Raw genomic sequence first — 23,336 nt, 5'->3', positions numbered from 1 at the left:
ATAGGCCTAGGTCTTTGATCACACTTGCACGGCGGCGAGCCAAAAGTGACATAATTCCGATTTACACATGGTGCGGTTTGGTGCCGTTTCGGCTGCTCGCGCCCCTTTCAGTCAAAATGTAACCGTCAACCTGTAACCTAGCATAAACTCCTGACTGTGCCAGCGAGCTCCATTCATTTTTTTCACCTGGGTAGGGTTGCCACTTTCAGTGGTGAAAGGTAAGGGACACCCACCTAACCCAAAGGACATGTAATTACATACAACAAGTATGTCACTATGAAGCTAAATTATGTGGCTAAATTATTTTCATATATATTTTGTAAATAATGTTGATATGTCATGTTAAGCAAATAATGTGAATTATTGATTTACTATGACAGCATAGCATTGCACAACAGTGACATAAAAATATAGTTTTCTGTGGGAGTAGGTGGACATGGTTTGGTGTGGTATGAAAGCATCATTCATCGTAACAGGACTATCCCATAGAACGGGTCTCAACTCAACACCAGAGTCGTGTAACAGTAGGCCTCCTGTATATTTAATTAACAACACCAGATCAGAACGGAAAACCACGCCACTATGCCAGTGGTTGGCCAAACAGCCAGGCAGTGTAGGCTACTCTGAAAACAATGAGGTTTTTGTCTGTCACATGCCAAGGTCATTAAGCGTCCCCCCTGCGTTTTGGGCAGGTAGAGTAATTGGGACCTTTGCCTTATTGTAGATGTTGGCAGTGATAGGCAGATAGATTTTTTTTTAAATTAATGTTTCTTCTCTTGCTGCTGAATGTAGCCTAGACCTTGGCTTACGATGTTCAACAGGTGTTTATTTAGGTTTTCACTCTAAGCTACAGCAGCCAACGTAGTGAAAACCAAGGTATGAAGTCACATGAGGTAGGCTATGTATGAGGGAAACAAAAAAAAACTTCCTGCTCCCAGCATTGCTGGACGCTGGCGGAAACAGTGAGGTGAAAGGTAAACCGCCCTCGACTGACAGTGGAGTTTAGAGTGCAACTTTATCATGCTCGCGTTACGGTCGGCTGTGGGCCTCACCTCTAAATGTAGTCATCTTAAAGCTCGCGCCCTTCAATCAGCTGGTAGATCGTGGTGTAGGTTTAGAGTTGTGCGGGGGACTGCATTACTTTAGTCAAAAATGGAAGATCACCTCCTGAAGTTTATTCATGAGGCTAAGTCACGGACCAACGCGGACAGCCTCATCACATCCGAGTATAACGTAAGTTTTGTTACTAATGATCGATTACATTATGAGTCTAATGAGTCAATGTTTAGTTTTTTCCAAAGTGCATTACGCTTACCAATCTAAAGTTGTACTCTCATTGGTTTCGTGAACTAGGTGATTATCATAATCCTGTTTCTAAGAAACTAAAAAGACTAAAAAACCTGCAATCATTGTTTTCCCAACACCTTATATATCTCTTGTTTCTTGACTATTCATATAGGTATGCCTGTTAGATTGTAGCACACTGAAAGTCTATCTCAGCGATGTTAATCAGGAAATTCTATTTTGTGTTCTTGTGCTATAACCTAACCTATAGAATCGTATTGTGTGGACATAGTTCACCCTCAAAAAGTGTTGCCATTTTCGTTGCCCGTGGCGTGTATAGTCAACTCTTTCTAAACTTCGTGACTGGCAACAACTGAAAATGATGTAGGTAGCCTACATTGGACCCACTGTTCCTCATTCAGACTCCAGCTCTCATGTCACTGACGAACTGACAGTAACGCCTGGCAATGAGGGATATAATTACATGCTCTGGTGAGAACTATTTTCCATATTGGACCTGTTTTGCAAATATCACCTGGACTCATATTTACTGCTTGTTAATGTTCTTGATATTGGAGATTTGCCATGCTGATATATCTCACAATTGAACTGGATTGTACCCACCAGAACTGAGAGGTCAAGTTCAACCTATACTGCACATGTTCTACTGAAGTCAGTATTTATTCTGTGCAGGCCATGGTTGTTCATTGACCAGGCATGAAGCAGGATATAATATTTTAAAATGCACTTTCCCGCACAGGTTTATTATCTACTGGTGAAACATTAATACACCATATCTTTGGTTCCAGTTCTTGATCAAGCATACTGTATTTATGTTTGGTCAGGATTTGATTTAAGTAATTTCTCTTCATTATTTTATCTGGGTTATCTTTTATCTTGTTTCCCCTGGTTCCCCTGAACTACTAGTACTGCATGTTAAGCTTACTACCTTTTTACTGTGATAGAATCAAACTTGAGGAATGTGCCGGTAGACGTGGTGATAACATCAAAACATGTAGCCGTGCCATTTGCAGAAGCATTTAACAAGTAGAAAAGCACAAGTATCTTGTTGCCTGCAGTTAAGCTGCCCATTTTATGTGTCTGAAACAGTGTATAGTTGCTATGCAAAGATTTCACAGTAATGCACTACTGCGATCTGCTGTACATTTTTAGAAAGTATGGTCGGCTAGCCATCTTCACAGTTTCCGTTTCACCCGTTTTACAGAAAATGACCTTTGACAAAAATAATAATAACCCCTTGACAGAAAAAAACTGAATGATGACGAGTTTCTGTGAGTTATATCTGGAACCTACCATTGAACTGTCAGTTGAAATGGTACCATTAGGATATTATACAGCACCCAGTCTAAGGTTATTTAAGTCATTATTGAGTTATATCTGGAACCTACCATTTAACTGTCAGTTGCAATGGTACCATTAGGATATTATACAGCACCCAGTCTAAGGTTATCTAAGTCATTTTTAAGGAACCTCATCAGAGGTAATACATCCAGGGTTCTTTAAAAAGGACAAGTCAAGAGCCAGTACTCTAATGTACTATGAATAGGAACAGGATGGCCCACTATGTGTTTACAGTTTAGGTGTACATGGACGTACATTTTATGGTATATTTTTAAGGTAAAACTTTCTCAGGTGTACATTGAATCCTCTTCGAGTAATTCATTGTTTTTGAGTAATTTCCACACATTTGTACTTTGCAAATATATTTAGGCTGGACCACACAGTCATTTGCAAAAGCACTGAAGACTGTCTAAGAAAACTACTTTAGAGGGTGGAAAAGGATAACAATTTCATAAATATAATGAAAATCTGGTCATTAAAAATTAAATGAAGTGCAGTGTGGCAAGAGAACAAGTGAGAGGTGCGATACAGTGCAAATCTACAGGTTTGTGGCATAATTGTAGGCATATGCAAACAACAGTTTTCTGTCTAGACACAAACTAAAGGTGGGGGCACATCTAATATTCTATCCTATCCTATATGGATATTAGTGTAAAACTGTGAACTGTGCTTGGACAAGTTCAAAGCTCTCAGAGAAAATGCTGCCCTCTACTGGTTGAACATATGGTTCACTGTTTAGTCATATTTCACTCATATGTCAGATATTGCCATTCGGTCATATTTCTGATTTTGCCATTTGTGTCATCATTCAATAGTATTATACAAGATTCACAAACAAAAATAACATCCCATGTATTTTCTTGCCCTGGTGTGTGTGTATGTGTTTGTATCTCTGTGTGTATGCATTTTGAAACCATTCATAGTTGACTCATTCTGTTTTGTTTATCTTATTTGCAGAAGGTGCGTCAACAGTCCATAAAGAGGAAGCAGGAAATAGGCCTAACTACAGAGGCAGGAGGCCTGCAGGAGAATGTGAAGAAGAATCGCTACAAGGATATATTGCCCTGTAAGAGACCATTTGAACTTCAATGACATATTGTACACACATAAGTGCAATGACACATGCGTGTATTCTCATTGTAACATTCTTTTGAAGCAGAAACAGGAGGAGGTGTATATTTCTTTTACCACAGGGTTTCCGACATTGTACATTACATGTATAGGAATGTACAGTGCAAACCCTATGTGAACTCCTTGGGGGTGTAAACAGTTTTTCTGTTTCTCTGACAACAAGAAGACTATCTGAACAGAGCATCTTTTTATGTTAATGTTACCATGCCCCTTTTTGATTGCTCATTCTTTCTTTTCCTGTGTACTCTTAAGTGCGGCACCTACCTGATGTTTTAGTTTGGGATATGTGAATTTTAGAGCACTATTTATCCGTCATCATATTCCTCTCTGTGTCTGCAGATGACCAGACCCGTGTTACTCTTGGCCTGTTTACTGATGAGAATGCGTCCGACTACATCAATGCCAATTTTATCCAGGTGGGTCCCTCCACAACATATCCCAAACACACACACACACACACACACACACACACACACACACACATTGATTTAAACAGGTCTGCTCAATATAGTGGGTATAATGTCAACATGCACTCCACATTTCATGGTAACACCCCACCTTTAAGGGCACTGTTCTTGCCTCATGCAGGGTGCCACTCCAAACAGGAGCTACATCGCCACTCAGGGACCCCTTGGCCACACTGTGGTGGACTTCTGGAGGATGATCTGGCAGTATGATGTGAAGGTAATGCAATGTTGAAGAGAATACCTGATCTAATAGTTCTCCCAAAGGTTTCAACTTGCATTGAGATTCTCTGACAGACCGTGCTGTTAAATTGTTTATCATTCTGATTGTAATGACACTCTGACATGTCTTCTGCTGTGGTATTTCAGGTCATTATCATGGCTTGCAGAGAACTTGAACTGGGAAAGGTAACTCAGCTTTTTTTTAGTTTGTCCTGTTTGATGGTTGGTTCTTAATGCATTTTACATACATTTACACATGTATGTTTTTGCTTTTGGAGATGTTTTACTGAAATGGGATTTAACATTCCTTTTAAAGAGAAAGTGTGAGAACTACTGGTCTCCTGTGTCCAAGACATCAGTGTTTGGCTCCTTCACAGTAACAAATGTAAGTCTATGAATGAACAACATATTTATCATAATCTTTCTATTACGGCTTAGGTGGAATTTTGGGAGGAACACAAATGTTTTTTTAATGTTGTGTCTGTGATGCATAAGGTCTTCTAACGACATTTCTTCTGCACATCAACTTTCGCACGAGTTTGTCCGATGTCAGCATCATTTGCAAAACTGAAAGGACCTTTGTAGGGGGAAGTACTTGGATTCTCATTCAATCTTCCCTTGTTTGACAGTTTGAAGAATCTGGACCAGATGAGGAAGTTGTTATAAGGACTTTAGTGGTGAAATATCATGAAGTAAGTGTCACATGTCACGTGTCAAATATAATCAAGGAAGTGTCAGTGGTATTGGGATAAGTTCTGGTTACTGTAAAAAAAAAAAAAACACTGACGTGAGAATCTACTGAAGTCTCATTGAATGGCTTTGTCATGTAGAAAAAGAAAGTGTCCATGCTGTGTATTGGTTTTAATGTATTTTCAATGTCTGGTGTAGACTGTTATATGGTATTCCTCATAGCCTCTTTGAAACCATCATAAGAAATATATAGAATACATTTCGAATTTATATATGTTTTTAAATATTTTCCTTACACAGGACACACGCACCATCCACCATTTCCAGTACACCGCCTGGCCTGATCACGGCATCCCTCACGCATCTGATGGCGTCCTGCACATGTTGGAACTGGCTAGGCGAGCTCAGGGGAGACACACGGCTCCTCTACTAGTCCACTGCAGGTTTCAGTTCCCTTCTCTGTCTAACTAACACTGAATGTCATGTCTACGGCCTGACTCACTACAAACCAGTCAGTCAGTCAGTCAGTCAGTCTTGCTGTGTTTCACTAAAACCTCCACTGAAAATCGCTTAACCCCCATCTCCCACCCCCACCTTCATAAGCCTCTCCATGTCAGTCTGCCTCCTTAAACCTCACCATCCTTCTCAGTGTTGGCCACCCCCCCCCCCCCCCCCCCCCTCCCCCCCTGAACTTGAGGGCCTGTTGCACGTGTCACATGCTGTATTCCTGTGACACAGAGCTGTTCTCTCTTCTATCCCTGAACAAAATAACGTGTTCTCTCAGCAAGGTACCCATATGCCCATTAAAATTCATCAGTGCGTGTTATTCCGTGTTGATCATCTCCAAGCGGAACACTTCCATGCATGTTAATGATTCGATTTAAATGATGTGAGACATGTTCAATATTCAGGACCTGATGGAGGCCACAGCTACCAGTCAGTTCTGAGACAGTTGCCCAGTTTTCTTTTTCTTGGTCTCCAGAATATGCCACAAGGCCAGCATGAAACCATGTTGTCAGTTTTGCTGTCAAGCTGTGGCAGATATAAAATGTTGTAACATTTAAAGAATAACGTTTGTTTTAGTGTATAGAGGTAAAGGTGGCGTCTTTACTCTATTTACTAAAAGCTTGTTATTAATTGCTGAATGACTGCTGAATCTGCTTTGTGTGCAGTGCTGGTTGTGGGAGAACCGGGGTGCTATGTGCTGTGGACCACGTTCATGATCTTTTACACACCAAGGTTTGCACACTTGAAGCTTTTTTTTTCTGAAATTGTTTGTTCAAACAGTAATTCATTTTAGTCAGTTTTGCTGTTACAAAAGCACCGTTTAAACACCATTACACTGCAACAATATTTACACTGTTAATTTGCACATGCTTCATTGCCATTATTTATTCATTTCCTGAAGCAAATCAAAAAAGATTTTAGCCTAATGGACATCATTCTGGAAATTCGAGACCAAAGACCCTCAGCTGTACAGACAAAGGTATTGTGCCAAGCATTTTAAGTACTATTGAATAACACATTTTCCTCTTTACAATATTATACCAGTTAGTTAGAACATATTTGACCAATTCAGAAAAGAGTTTTGAAATGGCTGGCCCTGATTGTCATGTCCTTACAGGAGCAGTATGAGTTTATATTTCAAACCGTGGTGGGGATGTTTGAAAAGGCCTTGCGTGGCACCACACCCACTTATGACAATATCAACGAGGTATGAAATAGACATTAGGTTTGTTTGTCTATTACCTTTGTCGCTCTATTTGGTGACTTGTGTTTGTTGATTGCACATAACAAATATCTTTTCTCGCTTGCCCATTTATTAGTGCTGTTTGGCAATAGATGTGTACATTTATGTAAAAGGATTTGTCATTTTACTTAATGTTGCATTTCTGCTGGGTATTGAATTTCATCAGGTGAATCAAAGTACCGCTGACAAGATGCATATGTAATGACAATCACAATACTCTAGATGGCAGATTTGGTAAAGTCTAGACGAGAAGGATATGTAGAGCGTTGTTTTTGCATTTTGCATAATTATGAGCATAGCTATGGGTAGAATCCTCTATCATCTCTTGTATTTAAATCTAGTTGTGGAGTATGGGGATGTTCTTATTACTACTATGTGACTTTCTAGTCAGTAATCATTTCTATTCATTTCTAGACAAATGTGTACAACTTTGTAATGTAACAGGTACAATCAATATACGTCATATTTAATATTTAAAAATACATGTTTGTGCTAAACAAGGTTTCTATGAGGTTTACATCAATGTTGAGCAGGATCATTGTGAATAGGCCTACATGAATTGGAGAGTCATGTTAGCACTATCTACAAGTCTTCCCACACAGTGTCAAAGTCCAAGTGATACCACACTGTTTGAAGCCATACACAACCGGTTTTCTTTTCACACTACAGCTATAACCGTCCTCTGAGTGCTTGGTGCCTGAACAAAGGAGGAAATATATCCAGTGAGCGGGCTTCCTCTATGCAAATAGTTGTGTGCAACAGAACGATGTGTGCACCAGTCTTGCATACAGAAAACTGGAGGAGGCGTGTGGTGAGAGTGTCTTTCTCCCTTTCCGCCCTCTAATTCAGCCTTATTCATCTGTGTGTCTTTGGTAGTATCGCTTCTCCCTGCTCAATGGCTCAGAGGACTCGGTGAAGCCAGTGCTCAGATCTTCACTATCCTGTAGCGGAGTGGACACCAAGAGGTGAGGACTGACAGATTGTGACATTCATAACTCGCTATTTTGTTGGTAATCAGTAATTCAATGACACAGAGAGGGGACAACTCAGCAAGAGGGCAGTTTAGGACCGACACGTTGCCAGGGTAGAGGGAGAAATAGTTTAGAAACAGAGGGCCCTATCTTGCACCCAGCGCAAGTGACATTGTCACCGACGCAAGTATCATTCCTATCTTGCACCCGGCGCACAGCGCGATTTTCCCTCCAGAGGTCCGCTTCGAAATGAACTTGCGTCGACATGGGCGGGGGCGGAACAGAGAAGGCGTTTCTCTGGCGCAAGTGGTATTTTGCAGTTTTCAAAACAACGCCGTGCGCCGTGCGCCATTGACCAAAAAAAAGCTGGTCTAATGTGAGGCGCAATGTCTAAAGTCTGTAACGCGTATTCAGAACGCTATTTTAAGGGCGCATGTGCTTGCCCGCACAGTATAGGACCTGTAGGCTACACTTTACTTCTGTCGTCTTCACGATAGATTTACACCAATTGTTTGGCAAGCCATATATAATTACAAGGAAAATAAAGTATTTATCACATGAGGAAATCATTGTGATATCCGTATCCAAGACATTTAAAAACTAGGCATACATCTAGCGTACACAATTGACCCAAATGATTCAGGTTAATTGAAGCTGCGTGACATTTGATTTATTTTATGGCTTTGTTGCATTTATTTAATGCCAGTATTATTATAAATCTTGTAAACTCATCTCTGTGTATGTGGACTTTATTTATGTACCTTGGGTTTGGTCAGCTGGTGCACTGGCTTGGGTGCCGATTTCCATGCCCCCAAATCCCTGCACGCTCTCAGGCGTGAGGGTAGACGTGGCGATGTCCTCTGCTGCCGTCAGATCCTGGGTCGAGGCAGATCCACCTCCCGTGAAGGCACGAGAACGTGTGTTACCTTCCAGCTTGGATGTCCCACGTCTCCGGACGTCATTATAGCGTTTTCGGCAACGTTTTCGGGTGCCCCGTTGCAGAAACAATCACGGCAATATCTTGACATGCTTGCTTGACTTTGCTTACTTTTGGAGGGTTTCTCGCATCCCCATATATATCTATCTCCCGGCTTTCTACAAAGCCATACAATAAATCAAATGTCACGCAGCTTCAATTAACCTGAATCATTTGGGTCAATGTGTAGGCTAAATGTATGCTTATTTTTAAAATATCTTGGATATGGATTTCACAATGATTTCCTCAAGTGGTAAATACTTTATTTTCCTTGTAATTATATATGGCTTGCCAAAAAATTGGTGTAAATCTCACGTCGGTCTCCTCGGCTGTGAACTTCTCCGGTCTTCCACCAGGTAATTCCGCCATCAAAATAACGAGCCGCTATGGACTATGCGCTTCTCGCTCTTAAAGGGAATGTGAAATGACGCTCCGATTGGTTTATTGCATATTACGCCCAAACCACACCTATGGCTGAGTAACCTCCTTTGGACCAACCCTTTTGACACTTGCGCTGGACGCAAGTGTGTTTTTTCCGCCGTTAAAATAGCAACTGCGCCATAGAGCCGCCCACACAGCTACTTGCGCTTGGCGCCGTCCTACTTGCGTTTCTGATCGGCAAGATAGGGCCCAGAGAGTGAATGCGGGGATGTTTTTAACCAAAAATGATTCAGGAAGAATCTGGGCTTCCTCTTTTTCACAGCTGAATGCATTAGCTTTGTAATCCGTTTCATATTGTCACTTTGTTTACCCTTCTGTGCAAAGTATCACCCACCAAACCCACTATAATCTGTCTTGTCTTGTCTTGTGCCTGTCCAAAAAGTATGTCCTGTTCATATTAGCAAACCAACATGTTTGTGATGTTCATTATCGCTTTCTTGGAAAGCTGTTGATATTTTTGTTTAGCAGTATTATGAAACAGTAATTGGTTTGTAGCTACTTTGAGTTTAAGCCTTTTATAGTCGTAGAGTTGTAAACATGCCACATTCATTTGAGAATGGGCTAATTTCTACAAATAAATAAGTAAATAGTAAGGAAGGAAATATGGCCCACATTATTGTGATAAAGTAATTGTAATTATTTGTGTGTTGAGTAGGGAATAGCTTGCAGTAATGTATAAAGCTGTGAGTTTGAACATGAAGGTAAAAAAGAGTTAATGAGAGTTTCTATGTGACAGCTGTCAGAAGGATGATTTTTTTTTTTAAAAGCTTGAGGAAGCATCCGCTTCCGACGGTACAAAACAGATTGTGGAATTGCAAAACCCTTTCAGGAGACACCACATTTGTGCAATGGCAAGGTCTGTGACAGGATATAAAAGAATTCATGTTAGTGTTAGTTACAGTATGCCTGAGTGTTTAGCTGTTACAGACAATGTGATTTCTTGGAACCTCATTATTAGTCTGATTGAAGGATTGAATACGAAGAGTTGGATTTTATTCCTGTGGTCAGGTGATCAACTCACTATGGTGTTTTTGGGGGGATAGGACAATGTTTCCCCATCAATACGAATGCTAGCGGGTCAACACAGTAAATATTGCGTCTACTCTAAAAGGATTTTTTGAAATTCATAAACAGTTGCTCACTTATACAAATAGAGAAGTGCACGTACATTATTTGTATGCATGGTCATATCGCTTATACTTAATCCTTATAAATACCTCTGTGCTATACTGTAGTAAACCAAGACTGAATCCCAAACCCAAGCTTCCTCAGCCCTCACCACACAAGATGAACGACACCTACGCCGTCGTCAACAAGTCTAAGCAGCTTCCCGCCACCACAACACACCACTACGACAACCTCGAGCTCGGAGGGCCCACAGGCAAGCCTCCAAGCTCAACCCCAGCTCCCGCCCTGCCCCCTGCCAGCACTGAACTCTACAGCACCGTCAAGCCCAAAGGCCGACCCGGTGCCCGCTCCCCCGCATTGCCCATCTATGACACTGCAGGACCTGGCAAACAGCGGGCGGGGGAGGCACCGGCAGCACCGCCAAAGGACCACAGAGACTACGAGCTGCTGCCAGGTGAGCGTGGGGGGAAGGGCAGGAAGCTTCGTGACGTCTGTCCTTTTCTTTCTCCGAAAATCAAGATTAGTGCTTGTTTGATTGTGTGATTGTTGCGAATGGTGCATGGTGTACAGCAGGAACTACAGGAACTTGTACAGGAACTTGTTCTGTCACACCTTTTTAAACATGCTGAAAGGGTCTCACATGCAAATTTGCCCAACAGTTTCCTGTGACTTCCTTGATGCACAAAGCTTTTGTTATTCTTGTCAGCATGTTTCCACCATTGGTAGTTACTCTTTCAAAAGGCAATACTATGGCACTCATTACAGGGATTCTCGTGAATGCCAAATGTGACATGTGGTTAACACTCTGATATGCAGTTTAGAACTGATACATGTCACACAACAAACCATCCAGTCTATTTTCTGTTCAAGAGAGCACCATTTCTATACTAACTCACCAATGACTGCATTGGAAGATGGTTGTGAAAGAACAGAGGTCCTCATTATTGTGAGGCCACTGAATGTACTGTTTTTATCCATGTTTGCATAAACATTTACATAAATAGATTGCCTGATTCTATGTAGACACGTCTCCAGTTGCATAAGTCTAATTGCTAATCGGGCTATATTAAACATTTGGATGATATCCCAGAGTTTATTTATCTGCAAAGCGCTCAGCAATCACACTTGTTTAAATGGCAGAGTTTGTTTTTAATATTATTTTAAATAATATTTTATATTTTTTTCAACATTTCTGTCCAAAAATAAATCCACTGAAAGAATATTGCAGAATTAACTCCTCTTGAAGACTGAAAAATCCCAGTTGTACTCAGTTGTATTCTGTGTACTCTGGCTGTAGATATGCTAATAGCATGCAGTATTATGTTATCGAAAGAGAATATACTGATGTTGTTTGCATTTAATAGAGTGAAGGACCTTTGTCTCAGTCTGACGCTTTAGTAGCATGGCATTCCCTTTAGTGACAAGCCTCTGTAGGCTTGGTGGCGTTGTCTTTTTGTTTGCTGTTTTTTCATCAACTGACTCATTTGTTTACTTTGGATTTGTTTTATTTTTACCAGGAAACTGTGGACCTCCCTCTAGAGAGACCCAGGTAACATTCTCATTTCCTCACCAGGCCAGTGCAAAGCTACTGGTGCCTAGGCGTTATATGCGTGGTGGTCTGTGAAATGAATCCGGGGGGAAAATGACGTAGTTTCAACCCAGACACCTGCCACATCTTAGCGAACAAACAAAGAACAGCTTGCTGCTTCTGCAGATCAGATGCACTGCTTTGCCTATGTAAGGTGACACATTCAATCGACTGAATGGTTCCATGATGAAGATGAAATGACAAATTAAGCATGAATAGGGTGTTGGCGAATAGTGTTTAGAGTTCTCCTTGAGCTGGGCGTGTCGTCTTCTTTAAGACGATCCCCTTTGCAGTCTGGGTTCATGTATTCTTCAGTCTCTATTTGTTTCTTGCTCTATATGTAGTATTCATTTGTGTGTAATTTATGCTTTCATGTGCCGTGCAGATGAAGTTGCCCAGCACCAGGGGAAAGTGTAAGTGGAACCTCTAAAATGTCATTTGCTGAGATTCTAAAGTTCTTGTGTCCTTCATAAGCTGGCTGCAGTGCTTTTGGTGCATAATTGCTGTTTGGGGCCTGAGTGTTTGCCTTTGAGATTTCTCACTAAACAAATGTGTGGAAAAGTGTAAAGTGGAGTGTGCATTGCTTTCGGCTTCCCCTCTCTCTCTCTCTCTCTCTCTCTCTCTCTCTCTCTCTCTCTCTCTCTCTCTCTCTTTCTCTCTCTGTCACTCTCTCTCTCTCTCTTTCTCTCTATCTCTCTCTGACCCTCTCTCTCAACATACTGTTTCTCTCACCTCACAGTGGACGACAGCTCGTCACAAGAGGATGATTATGAGTATGTGTCGTGCCCCCTTAAAGACAGCAACAGGACAACAGACAGTGTCAGTACTCCTGGAAGCATAGGTAAGTGATGTCCCCCACAAACACTTACAAAGGAGTGCTCCTCTGTTACGTAAACAAGAAGGTTGAAGACACAGTGGAGGTAAAAAAATTAAAAAAAGGAAATAATCAGGAAAATTGAAACAAATTTACTAAAAGGCTAATGTGATATAAACAACAAACATGCAGAGGACATTCAGAATACAATATTGGTAATAGCGTAAGTCTTTGGTTATGAACAACATAAGCGACATATTTCACATATTGAACCCATATCCCTGCATCATTTTTGGTGCGTCCATCTTGCCTATCGTTAAATAAGGCCCGTACTTTGGTTATATTGACAGAGCTGCATTGCAATGGAACAAGAATTCTAGGCAAGACCTTTTGCTCCTTTGATCCAGCGCAAAATAGCAATCCGGTGGTGTCTATAAGAACTGTGCCTAGATTTGTGGTCGGAGATTACAGAGCTGACTTACCTGGTCACATGGCTCTCTCCCTCACACCTGTGGAGCAATCTGAATGTGTCTTATAGTTTGCAATCATCAGTATAATCAGCTCATTGCTCCATGCTAGGAAAATGATTGTGCGCTGATTGCCAAGTGTTCCCGGGGCAATTGATGCCAGCTTGTCACCATGGCCGGAGACCCGGCTTTTTAAGTTTTTTGTGACATTAGGGAGCAGACAGGCAGCTGGTTTGGGCACAAATGAGGACACTATGACGTTGATTGCATTTACATGTAGTCATTCCCTTGGCCATTTTTCCCCGATGCAGCTTCACTGCATGATGGATGCGTGACACATGATATGCACATCATTAGGGTCTCAGCATGAGGCCACCTGACCTCTTTGTTAGCATTGCACTGAGTTGTGGGAGCTATTCTTAGTAAAAAACAGCTCCTGTAGAAACTGCACAAGGCCCCCCCCCGATGTTTGATACAAGAGTATGCTGATGTCCGTCTGCGCCGTTTTGCTTCTTTCTCTCAGGTTTCAACTGTAGAATTAAGAAACCCAAAGGGCCCAGAGATCCTCCGGCAGAATGGAGTCGAGCAGAGCGATGAGCTTGGGGCTGCAGAGTAACGGCCTCTCCCACACCTCCTACTGACATCTCCTCAGTGAGCTGTGGTGGGTGGGTGGGTGTTTCAGACAGTGAGTGAGATTGGCGTTGTGAGTTCAGTCCACTTTATTGTTCAGATTTGTAATCCAAATTGTGGTCTTGACTATGTATATAAAGTGCTGGGAAGTATTGATTGTAGGTCAAATGTTTTTATTTAATGTAGCTAATATATAATAAGCTGGATTTAAGGGGAATTGTGTGTTTTGGGAGTGTGTACATTTAAAGCAAACTATCGCTTCACTGACTTTGAGCTTTACTTGTAAAATGAAGGCCTGCACATCTGTCATCTAGCTGTGAAACACTGATACGTTTGATAAAGTTTATTTGTCAAATCTAACTGTAACAACTAGCTGACAGCTAACAAACAGCAAACAATTGTAGATGTACAAGGTCTTTAGGTCCTTAAGGTCTGAGTACATCAGTAGGCAGGAGGGCACAGATTGTTGTGGACCAGCTCAGTGTATTTGTATACATTTATATATCTAATACTACTGAACGTTTCTTCTTTTTGCAATGTTTATTTAAGTACACTGCCTATACTCTTGTGAGCCACACCTGCAAAGGGTTATTTGAGACGCAAGACACAATATGTTACCAGCAGAGGTCACTGTTGAGGTGTAATTCTCCCAAAGCCACACAAAGACAAAAAAAACAGGTAAATGAGGTCATCTGAAAATAAGAAAAATAAGCCTTACACAGATCACCCTCAGCCAATGGACCCTCTTATATAAACTACAATAAGAATACAATCAACACATACTTAAGTAAGAGCTGAACCTCTAGGTATCTGAAAACCTCTTTATATTGTTGTTCTTTGAATGGTATATTATCAATAAAAGATGTTGCTACAAAATGAAACAATCTGATCTGGCATTCCCATGTTGACTGACTGCTGTGGGATGTTTTGTCCTTATATAGTGTTTCAGTCATGGAAATAAATGGAAACCTAGCCTCATGCACACTGCACAACATATGTTTGTGTTTGACAGATGCTTGCCATTTTGCCTCAAAGCTTAGGGCCGTTTCCATCCCTGCGGAGGCAAGAAAAACCATCCATGATGGGCACTGGGTGTTTCGCTCATATGCTATGCTGTTTCTGAATGCCCTATAATTTTAAGATGTGTACTGGTAAAAACTGTATGACCTTGTTGAAACTCTATAGAGTTGAAACAAGGAAAAATGTGGAAAATATCTGTTGTTTGTGCCAGTCTTTTTTGACATTGTGTATGAAGTATTTATAGCATCCTGGGCTTTGGTTTTTTGACAGGTTTCTTTCTCCTTCAAACCACTCGGTTGTAAGTGCAGGTCCTGGTCCCTATCAAAAGCACATCACTCAGTTGCCATGGTCCGTTAGAATATGTGGAGAGATATAGAGAGAGGAGGAACAGAGAGACTAAAAGAGCTGTGAATAAGGGAGAGGAAGAAAAAGCGTGTGAGAGGTAGGTGAGGATGGAAGGAGGCTGGACGTGTTTTTTTCGGGGTTGGGGAGTTGGTGGGGGGTTTCAGCTAATGGCCACTCCATTCGTTGGCTGAGGCTGTGGGATGTCAGGGTTTTCACTCCTCTGGGCAGCTAATCCCATTCAGCAGATGCTAATGTGAAAGGGGAATCTAATGACCTTCTGCCATAGCTTTTCAACCCAAGCCTTGGGCAATCTCGTAACTAGCCCCTTCACCCTCCACGACCACCACCTCCAGACAAGTCGCAGAGCAGCACACACCCACCCAAAGTTCACACACCCATGTTCTCATGTGTAGGCGTATACCCTCACATACTGTATATTCACAAATGTAGTCATGCGAACATATATACAGTACATTTATACACACATACACAAACACATGGGCTCACACACAAAGTCAGTTGTGTTTAGTTTACCGCTCATATCCTCTTTGTGAGACATTTCCTATGTTGCGGTGTAGACTTCCACATTTGACTTTGTATAAGAAAGCCTTTTTTTGTGAGCCAAGCATGAATTAATAAAAGAACCATTTTTATTGCCCCAGTGATGCGCTGATCTTTCACATGTTTTAATTTTTTTTCCTTTTGAAATATATTCACCCTTCACACAACAGAGCAGAAAATGTGTATCTCCAGGGTACATTCAGATGGTTCAAATTAAAACGGAGACTTCACTGACACAAGACTGCCGTGTTCATCCGTGATTAATATCCCCCCACTAAATGATTTAATCTATTTATTTCCCATTGACAACATCATTAAATTGCCTTGCTATGAACTCGGGAGAGTTCAGTGCACATTGCTAATGTAAAGCCCCGCTTTTTTTGTTTTTCGCGTGAGTGTGAATTATTTCGAGGGATTAGTACACGCTGTGAATGGTGTGATGATCTGGGGCTGTGGCGAGGGGTCTTTAGTGTGTCTGTAATTCTGTAAATGTGTGTGTCATTCCTTACTTAACCTCTCAGTTAACGTACGGGTCCCTCATTATTGTGTTGCGCGGAACAGAATGCCTAGTATCCTGAGAGACAAAAGAGCCTTCAGTCGTGAGATTCCGGTCAAAAGGCTCTGTCTATGCCTGAGGCCAGTTGGAAGACTGCAGACAAGGAATGCCTGTGCTGCTAAAACGAGCACATGGACAATGATCCAGATCCCTCTTCTCTTTGTAGTTTCGTAGAGAAAACTGTGTTTGAGTAGAGACCGCCTAACATACACCACCTGACTGGATTTTTTTTTTTTCTGCCTTTCTTTATTGTGGGGATTGATCATTTGTATGAAGGAATGTGTTAGATCAGGAATCAGTTAGATCAGCTTAGTATCTTTTTGAATCTTATCCAAAATAAATATTTTTTCCCCTGAAATACTTCTGTTATTAAAGTGTGTGTGAAATATGCTGCTTTGGAGCTTTGGTACATTTGAGCCAAGTAAGTCTCCGTCTCTCCTCTCTGTCTCTCTCTGAGATTTAATGTAAGTGTGTGTGTGTGCGCATGTGCGCCCATCCACAGGGGTGGACTGGTCGGTTCTGGATCTTTTGGCTGAAGATTAGAGGAGACTGTTTTGGGGGAGCTTCTCTCCAGCTCAAGGAGAGAGGAGTCCTAGAAGAAAGGGTAAAAAAAGTAAAGGAATGAGATGAAGGACAAGACAAGAAGAAGGGGAGGCAGTTCAGGAGGGAAGGGATGACATTCCCTGTAAGACACGGGCGAGAGGAGAGGAGGCTGGATTCAATTAAGGACCTGGCATGGTGGAGGGCCCGGTAGTTTGACTCTGACGAATGGAGGCAAAAGTTCAATAACAGTCATAAAAGCCTTATAATGATGTGACACAGAGAGCTGAAAGGGAGAGTGAAAAGTTCCGGAAATGACAGTATGGAGACATGCTGTGTGTGACTACACAGGCAAAATATATCAGTTCTTCTGTGAATACTAAGCCATAGTAGACAGCAGAGCACAGTATTTGGCTCAGCCTTATCCTCATACATGAGCATACTTTTTAACCAGGTACCTTAATTGAAGGCCTCTTGAGTACATTACTGTAAACTGGACTCTGACATCAACCTTGGCACAGACATGGTGTTGGAATGTATGAGTGACTTTGGACTGATTTTGTGTATCTGCGTTTTCCAGGCCTACGGTAATAAGACCTAATAACTATATTGCGCGATTCTCATGACATACTTTAACCATGACTCTGGAAAGTCCATGTCTGATTCATCTGTGGTTTTGCGTTTTTTATCTTGGTCAGTTTTTTGCAGTTATTTATTTAATCTGACTCATTCTTTTTTTCTTCTTCTTATGATACTCTCCTCCAAGGCTACCATGTGTTCTTTGTGGACCTAAGACCAAAGAATTAATTTGTCTTTTATAAAGACATTGCACTGCCTATCGATGAGAAACAATACACCATTTCTATTGACCATCATCCCCCGCCATGAAGTCAAATGTAGGAGCTTGTGAGGGTGGGTCACTTACAGCAGACAGACGATGCCGGGAGCTCAGACAGGACCTGTGGTTCACTTCAGTTAATGTTCCTCAGGTTTCAGACTCATACAGCACATTCTCCCTCACGTTTTTCTCCCTTCCCCTCTCTCAATCTCTGTTTCTTTCTCTTTCTCACTCCTACGCTTCTCTGCCTCCCTTTCTCTCTCCTTCTTTCTCTGTTCTGACTTGCACTCTTTCATCCTCTTTTCTTCTCACATTTCTTTGTTCTTTCTTTCAGCTGCAAAGCAGAAAAGGCTCTTGCTGAGATAGCAGGACCTGACGTGTGTGTGTGTGTGTGTGTGTGTCAATGCGAGTGTGTGAGGTGGCACTGATTGCACTGGGAGGTGCAAAAGAGTGTAAGCATTGCGTGGCACTCTCTTTTCCCCCCCACATCAGGCTTCATGCCTGGGTGTTGCCGGGCTCTGTGCCTGGGTGTTGGCTGTCTGCGTGGAAGAGGGACCACAGGCACGCCGTCCGGGGGAGAGAGAAGGTTGGGGGCTGGGGGGGGTGGAATCGGAGAGGAGACGTTCACTCCGTGTATCTGAGCCGAGCAGCTGCCACCGCCGGGGCCCTCCAGTGCTTCCAGCCTACAGCAGCCGCACTCAGCTCGGGCCCCACAAGGTAGCCAGTGGCAGAGCGATAGGCAGCGGCACAGCTCTATCCAAACTGCCATGTTCACTCAGCCGTGTGATTGTTTTAATCAAGAGGGCTTATGGGTCCAATGTCGCTGTGTTTGGCTGCGTCTTGCTGCACTTAGCGACAGACAGACAACAGTAAACACGAAGTACACTCAAACTTCCCCCTCAGCCATGACGGTCAATCTATTATCGTGTCTATTCTTGATCTATGGATCCGTGTGCCGGTCTCCTCACACCAATGGAAAGGTGTTAAGATGTAACACTGCACTTGAGACTTCAGGCCTTTCTCCGGGTCTTTCAGTGAGTCTCTGGGGACACATCACATGGCTCATCCACAGACACATTCTCTTCTCTTATCCTCTGTTTTTCTTCTACTGCAGTTCCCCTGTTGAATATTTAGATATATGAGAATTGCTCTTTTTACTTTTCAAAATACAGCAAAATAATGCAATGTATTGTTTAGTTTAGTGTTTATTTTTGTCATCCTGTAGGGAAAACATTATAGCCATCCCTTACAGGAGAAAATGCAACAGTGATCTCTGCTCAGTTGACTTGAGAATGTATGGTGAGTGTGTTTTTTTATATGAAGTTGTTACATGTGAAATCAATAATCTGTGTGGGCTTTGCTGGCTTTGTGTGTGACTGTGTGCGCGCTCCGCTTGGCAGAGAATGATTTCTGCATTGCCAGTCCTCATCGTTCCTGAGGCAGCAGAGACAGTAAGGGGTTGATGTGGAAAAGCAAGGCGACGCGTGGAGATTTACTGAACGTACGTGATGGATCATTTCTCCCCGGTTCCACGCGGGGCTTATTTTACATTCTGGGGTTTCTGACAGAGCTTTTAAGCACATGATTATTCATTTTCACTTGGTTGAATGTTACTCCAGAGTAGTTGCTAGGTGACAGGTAATTTTCAGCATGTGTTTTAATTAACAAGGGCACAAAGGAGAAAAAAAAAAAACATCTAAAACATCCCCTCCAAATCCATCTCTAAAAGGATATTACGTCCCCGCTCTTCAATGAAACCTATCTTTTGAGTGCATCTTCAATGAGGGGACATGGGGAAAGAGGTAGTGGAAAATAGGTTATCCACACGAAGGGAAAACTGTGGATTGACTATGAGGCTAAAATGAGGAACTGAGGGCTAGTCATGGCATGATGGGTTTCATTTAGCAAAGATTCATATTTCAGTGGTATAACACTAACCAGTGTGTAAGCCCAACAGCAAAAACTCACAAATTTGTATTCTATATAAAGGCATATACATCATATCCTGGGTTTTAGAAAAAAAAAACATTCAGTTCAGTAGGGATGTTAGCCAGTTCACTGTAGAATCACACTGATTTCATTAAAGAAGATACAGCACACATTGCTTCAGCATGACAGAAATCATTTTTGCCAGAGGTTGAGGTTTTTTAGTTTAACCCAATTTTCTGCTAAAAGAAAGATTTTCTCCCCTCCTCTCACAAGCTGAAAACTGCAGGAAACAAAATGCAGGGATATATGTGGCACTTTTTCCGTGCGAGCAGGGAAATAATTTCCCCGCTGGAATACCCTACCAAGTACAATAGTGTGAACGTGGCTGTTGGGGTACAAGTACAAAGAGTTGTTGCTTGGCAACTGTTTGAGCCCTACTTTGAAGTTTTTTGTACAATTCCCCCGTAGAAGGTAGAAAACACAGCAGAGCAATATGCACAAACTACTGTAAAAAAACAACGACAACAGCAACACTCACACACACACAACTGATATCGACTCCTGTGTGTAATGTGGTCTCTGATTTAAAATAAAACCTTCACATTTGTCATCAAGTTCTTCTACTTTAATCATCTCGGACCTGTTGTGTGTTTTGTTTAGAAAACGAGGCAAACAAACATTTTCCGAGCGAGCGTAAACCATGAGATGAAAGGCCTGCAAATCTTTACTGCACCGTGGCCAACTTGGAGACTAGAGTGGCTCAGATTTGGGGAGTGCTTTCATGAGATACAGGCTCCAAGTAGTCAGATTGTTGCCTTCCCACCTCTCTGCGGTTTCAGGCAAGGAGGAGGAAGAGAAGGAGGAGGAGGAGGAGGGCTGCCTTTCTGTGGTCTGGACCCTCCAAAATACACACATAATTTCACAAACAGCTGCAGTGGCTTATAGGGGCCAGATGTGAAGTTTAGGAGGGTAAAAAGCAGGAGCAGAGTGGGGGAGAGAGAGAAAGAGAGAGAGAGAGAGGACACTGTGAGAGGTCTCTGTGCCCCGGCAGTCGACAGAGAGAGGGGGCATTGTCATGCATGCTGCGGGGCCTTTTTATGGTGTCTTGAGCAAATTAGAAAGGAATAGGCATCAATTTACATGTGGATTCCATCAGGGTTCTTAAGGGGAAGGAAGGAACTGCCGCATACTGTAGCGTGAGCGCTTGTAGGGCACACACATCTGTGGGTGTCTGCGTGTGTTTGATTTGTTTCATTTTCGTCTGATCTGATTCTATGAGTCCCCACTGAATTACACACAGCCCCTGATAATCTTCAGTGTTTTTCCGCCCCCCCCCACCCACCGTGGCTTTCTGCATGGATTTATCAAGCCGTGTAAGAATGGAAAATTGCTATCACGCTGCGGAGGATATTGTCTGTTTAGCGCCTCTCATCTTGGGTGTTTATTTATCGACACATTTGCCCCCAACAATGCGCTCCACCACAAACTATAATTAGCCTTAATGCAATAAATATATTTTATATATCTTATAATCACGTCATGGGCCTCATGAAAAGCCATTTTGGCCCACTGTGTCGAACATCTGTGGAAATGGCAGCAGCGATTAGCCACGTCAATGTATTTCAAAACTATGTGCTCTACTCTACTGCCTCCGCTGAAGGGCACCAGCCATACTTGCAGTGCTGAAAGGACTGATAAATAAAACTTCAGCGGTGTGCCGACAAGAACTGATAAAGAGAGTGTGGAGGAAGTGCACAGGCTCGCTAGAGAGTCTGCTTCACACCATGGGAATTCGGGGGAAGCAAAAATGTGATCTTGATGTGATAATTAAGGGACAGAATAATTTTACTGCAGGATGTCACAAGGGAAAGCCTGGGAAAGGGGGAAATGTATTACAGATAGAGAGTGAGAATGGAGAGAGAGATATATGTCGAGAGTGAGAGAGAGAGAGAGAGAGAACAGTACAATTATATGGTTTGGCCTGCATTGCAGACACAATGAATGGAAAAAAAATCAGCATGGCAGAAGCATGTGTGGGGGTGCACAACAATAAAACGCATTCCATGTGGTGTGAAATAGCACCTTAAGCAAAAAACAGCAAAGCTCATAATGTATTTCCAATCATACATTCCCTTTAATTCGCATGCCACTGAACAATGCTTGTGGATGTCTGGCCATGTACAGTCCAAGTTTATAGCTAATGAACAGCAGTGACTCAACACTCAAATCTTTTCAAATCAACACTATTTGATCAAATCTCAATAATCAGGCCTCATTATAATCCAAGCGAATTGTTGTGGTCTGCTCTGAATACACTGAATTACCCCATACTGCCAAGACCACTCATAGACAACAGAGAACAGCCAGACATGTGATGCCAATAGGATTTCATGGGTGAAGACCAAGAGTGTGAACGGCACAAGCTGTTGCGATCAAACAATATTGTGACCAGTCTCCACCAGTAAGTGTTCTTTCAGTGGACGCTTTCATTTGACGTATATTATATGCTTTAAAAAAGTTAATTTTAAAAAGGTAAGAGAGTGAATAGAACTATGACAACAAGGTTAATATGGCACAACCTGCCAAGTACATATCACCGTTTGCACGTTGAAGATCATTTTTAAAACCACTAGGAGGCAGTAAAGAGCTCCATAGAGAAAAGGTTGGAGAGCAGAATCATTTACCAGGCTCATGAACCAGTGGAAGTCATACTGCCTTGTGCTGTCAGGTAAGTAGCATAAATTCAGTCTTTAATTTGCAAGTGCAGGGTCAGTATGTCCCAGAGAAGGCGATATTGGTGACTAACAACATAAAATAACACATTTCACAGAAATATGTTTTGCTGGGCCGCAACCTTCAGCTGACATTGGGCAAACAGGTAAGCCACTTTTGTTGGCTAATGGCTTACGCACAGAATCAAATAATGTTGTAATCCAATAAATCAGGTTGTTCCCTGAACTGTATGACTTAATAAAAAGGGGGCAGACATGACCTATGATAGAGTGCCACCCTAATTCCATCTGACGAGAAAATGCACTGATAATGAAAGACACCGAATGTAATAGTAATCCACTCTTCTTTGACTGCAAACTCACTTAGATTTTGATATTGTGAGCTGACTGGTATAAATACTGAAGGGGAAAATCTGGATAGGGTACATACTGGATGCTCATTCATGTTATGTATCTGTAGGTTTCTACTTATTTAAAAACACTACTCATGGCATATTTACATTTAATCTTTTACCAGGCTCCTTCTCAGCAAAGATTTTGAGTTATGTGTGTGCACCTTTGCTGTTTTTTTCTCTTAAATTAGCTTTCCTGTCCAAAACTAATACATACATTTAGAAAATGCTTTTGTAGCACAAAGGAAAGTCTCAAGTGCACAATTCCTGAAATAACATGTCTCCCTTTATAAATATGCGCTCGGCTCGGCTCGTGTCTCTCCTTTTTTAAGGAGCGGGATGTGGAGAGGGAGGCAGTCCGTTCCAGATACTGGGGATTTTGCGCTGGTGCGGGGCTCGGTTTTCAAAGGAAACCACAGGCCTCATTTCATCTGCACTGGAGGTTCACTCCCCCATCGTTCCCTCCACCTCCCTGGCTCACATCTGCTCCTATCCACTCCTCCTC

General features: G+C 42.1%; 1 protein-coding gene across 1 annotated transcript; it reads left to right on the top strand.

Annotated features, from left to right (window-relative positions):
* Nucleotides 1–1,152: 1,152 nt before the first annotated feature.
* Nucleotides 1,153–13,885, top strand: ptpn18 (protein tyrosine phosphatase non-receptor type 18; the record flags this gene model as incomplete). The annotated part of the gene is made up of 17 exons (XM_080854657.1): nucleotides 1,153–1,233; nucleotides 3,604–3,712; nucleotides 4,117–4,193; nucleotides 4,366–4,461; nucleotides 4,611–4,649; nucleotides 4,780–4,848; nucleotides 5,093–5,155; nucleotides 5,454–5,596; nucleotides 6,326–6,392; nucleotides 6,562–6,639; nucleotides 6,778–6,867; nucleotides 7,780–7,868; nucleotides 10,527–10,873; nucleotides 11,937–11,968; nucleotides 12,393–12,420; nucleotides 12,747–12,848; nucleotides 13,812–13,885. The coding sequence occupies 17 exons, from the start codon at nucleotides 1,153–1,155 to the stop codon at nucleotides 13,883–13,885; spliced, it is 1,584 nt and encodes a 527-aa protein (XP_080710783.1).
* Nucleotides 13,886–23,336: the final 9,451 nt, after the last annotated feature.

This window comes from Sprattus sprattus (genome assembly GCF_963457725.1).
Source record: "Sprattus sprattus genome assembly, chromosome: 16".
Classification (NCBI taxonomy): Eukaryota; Metazoa; Chordata; class Actinopteri; order Clupeiformes; family Clupeidae; genus Sprattus; species Sprattus sprattus.
This window is presented reverse-complemented; position numbering and strand designations above follow the sequence as displayed.